Source organism: Nanorana parkeri, unplaced genomic scaffold (assembly GCF_000935625.1).
Source record: "Nanorana parkeri isolate BGI_ZX_2015 unplaced genomic scaffold, ASM93562v1 scaffold3708, whole genome shotgun sequence".
NCBI lineage: Eukaryota > Metazoa > Chordata > Amphibia > Anura > Dicroglossidae > Nanorana > Nanorana parkeri.
The window spans coordinates 7293-10304 of record NW_017309976.1 but is presented as its reverse complement, the minus strand read 5'-3'; the positions used below and the strand labels follow the sequence as shown (position 1 = coordinate 10304).

The following is a 3012-nucleotide window of genomic DNA, read 5'->3' as shown; positions in this document are numbered from 1 at the left end:
TGTACTAGGATGACAATGCTCCTCCACAGCTACAGTGCAGTGAGTAAGTGTTGTCACTCTGGGACAGGAAGTGTGTTAGTTACTGGCAGGATCAGAGGAGGAAAAGCCTGAAACCTGCAGAGGGAGGTTCTTCTCCAGCCGGGCAGAGTTCCCCTTTAGTGCATCTTGTGTGCGCGCTCAGAATAGGAGCTGCCGACGCCTAACACGGGGCGGCACACCGGCAGCGTACACCCCTCAGGGGGGAATTACCTGTGCTTCCGGGACTTGGACTTCTTCTCTTTATGGCTGGAGGTTGGGCTGGTAGACCTAAGGGAGACACAGATTACTGACAGTCCCTGGTGAGCGCCGGGAGGAGGGGACAGACATGAGAGCGGCACACAATATAGCCGGGAGAAGTCACCAGCCTTGTATGTCTGCAACACGCCAGCCTGTGCCACGCACACGGCTCCGGAACCTCCTCACCAACCGGTATATGTGCCGTACAAAAGTGCCCTCACCCCCGTCCAGAGCACTCGCACGGATAGCTCCGCCCTCACCCCGAGCACTCGCTGCCTACAGCACACATAGCTCCGCCCTCACCCCGAGCACTCGCACAGATAGCTCCGCCCTCAACCCGAGCACTCACCGTCTACAGCACACATAGCTCCGCCCTCACACCGAGCACTCGCTGCCTACAGCACACATACACATAGCTCCGCCCTCACCCCGAGCACTCTGCCTACAGCACAGATAGCTCCGCCCTCACCCCGAGCACTCACCGCCTACAGCATACATACACATAGCTCCACCCTCACTGCCTACAGCACACACATATAGCTCCGCCCTCACCCCGAGCACTCGCACACATAGCTCCGCCCTCACCCCCACCCCGAACACTCACTGCCTACAGCACACATAGACATAGCTCCGCCCCCACCCCGAGCACCCCCCACCTCCAGCACACATAGCTCGCCCCCACCCCTGAGAACTCACTGCCTACAGCACACATACACATAGCCCCGCCCCCACTGCCTACAGCACACATACACATAGCCCCGCCCCCACTGCCTACAGCACACATACACATAGCTCCACCCTCACTGCCTACAGCACACACACTTAGCTCCGCCCCCACCCCGAGCACTCACCGTCCTCGCTCTTTCTTCTTCTTCTTCTTCTTGTGCTTGGTTGGAGACGGAGAGCGGGAACTTTCCGAATCCGCAACTAAACTGAAAGATGAAGAACAAGGAATGAGAAACCAGAAGAGGAATCTTCCAGCTCCGCCCCCACCCCCCCTCCCCCCATAATTCTGCCATGGCCACCAGTGGGGTGCACACAGTTCTGTAGTAACTAGGATCTAAATATCTGGGTCCTGGGCCCACCGGCAGAATGATGTCATGATTGTACTGGGCAGGAAGACTGAAGCACGTGGTCCTTGCCACGCCTGGTCACGGTACCCCTTATGGGTCATCTATCTTACTTGTAGGATTTCTGCTGCTGTTGTTGCTGTTCCTGAGCTCTCCGGTTCGGGTCAAAGCTGCTCCCGTCCACATAACTGTCACTGATGCCAAACGCAGCGCGCAGGCGCTCATTCTTCTTCTCATTGGCTTCTGCCAGCTGGTGGGTCTCAGAAAGGCTAAAAAGAAAGAAGGGAGATTCAGAGGAGGACCCTTCATATGTTCTACAGCTCATGGGTTCGGAGGACCCTTCATATGTTCTACAGCTCATGGGTCCGGAGGAGGAGGACCCTTCATATGTTCTACAGCTCATGGGTCCGGAGGAGGAGGACCCTTCATATGTTCTACAGCTCATGGGTTCAGAGGAGGAGGACCCTTCATATGTTCTACAGCTCATGGGTCCAGAAGAGGACCCTTCATATGTTCTACAGCTCATGGGTCCAGAGGAGGAGGACCCTTCATATGTTCTACAGCTCATGGGTCCGGAGGAGGACCCTTCATATGTTCTACAGCTCATGGGTCCAGAAGAGGACCCTTCATATGTTCTACAGCTCATGGGTCCAGAGGAGGAGGACCCTTCATATGTTCTACAGCTCATGGGTCCGGAGGAGGACCCTTCATATGTTCTACAGCTCATGGGTCCAGAAGAGGACCCTTCATATGTTCTACAGCTCATGGGTCCAGAGGAGGACCCTTCATATGTTCTACAGCTCATGTGTCCAGAGGAGGACCCTTCATATGTTCTACAGCTCATGGGTCCAGAGGACCCTTCATATGTTCCATAGCTCATGGGTTCAGAGGAGGAGGACCCTTCATATGTTCTACAGCTCATGGGCAGAAAGGAGAGGCAATAGGCAGATGGAGGGCAGAGGTGGGACACTGCAGAAGATCCACCCTCATACCACTAGGTCCTCACTATTTATTTTGGTTGAACATCTCTATAGGGAACGAGTGCGCGCCACCAGGGGAGGAGGAGGGGGTGTATTAAAAGGGAACCTATTGATTCCTCCACCTTGGGATCACTTTTAAGTCGAATGTGGAAACTGGAAAACATTCCTGAAAGACCAGCAGAGTTCATCTATGACCGGGCCAGAAAAAACTTCAGCTGGTCCCACAGAAGGAACTCCCGAGAACCGCCCGGGGGAGAGGAACGGTGGACTGATATAAAGTCCTCAGCGAGATGAGAAGCCCCCCATGTAGAAGGCGTGCAGACCTGGAAACTGAATCCAGAGACCTCATCAATGAAGCCCCCCAAGAGGTAGAAGAGACTTCCCACCACCATCAATACACGGAATGACACTGAGGACAATGATGAGAAACAAGCGACATACTTTGCCTTCAGCTTCTCCTCTTCCTTGATGGCCGTCATGTCCTTCTCTTGAAGCATCAGCCTAAACGTGGCCACCTTCTCCTGGATCTCTGCCTCCCCGTACCTGCATGAGAGTCAAAGAGTGTGAGGACACGCATCCTCAGACAGAATGCCAGCCCCCGCCGGACGCACAGGACCGAGAGCCCCCCCACCGGCAGACGCACAGGACCGAGAGCCCCCCCACCGCCAGACGCACAGACCCGAGAG

The 3012-nt window shown here is 55.3% G+C and overlaps 1 protein-coding gene across 1 annotated transcript in view; it reads right to left on the bottom strand.

Moving 5' to 3' along the window:
* LOC108803416 (serine/arginine repetitive matrix protein 2-like) overlaps positions 1–3012 on the bottom strand; it is a 17517-nt gene that overhangs the window by 12437 nt on the left and 2068 nt on the right. Inside the window, exons 3-6 of the mRNA XM_018575259.1 lie at positions 2768–2869; positions 1460–1615; positions 1128–1208; positions 250–306 (exon numbers count right to left, since the gene is read on the bottom strand). Coding sequence (XP_018430761.1) covers positions 250–306; positions 1128–1208; positions 1460–1615; positions 2768–2869 — 396 coding nt within the window. The remainder of the gene's footprint in view (positions 1–249; positions 307–1127; positions 1209–1459; positions 1616–2767; positions 2870–3012) is intronic.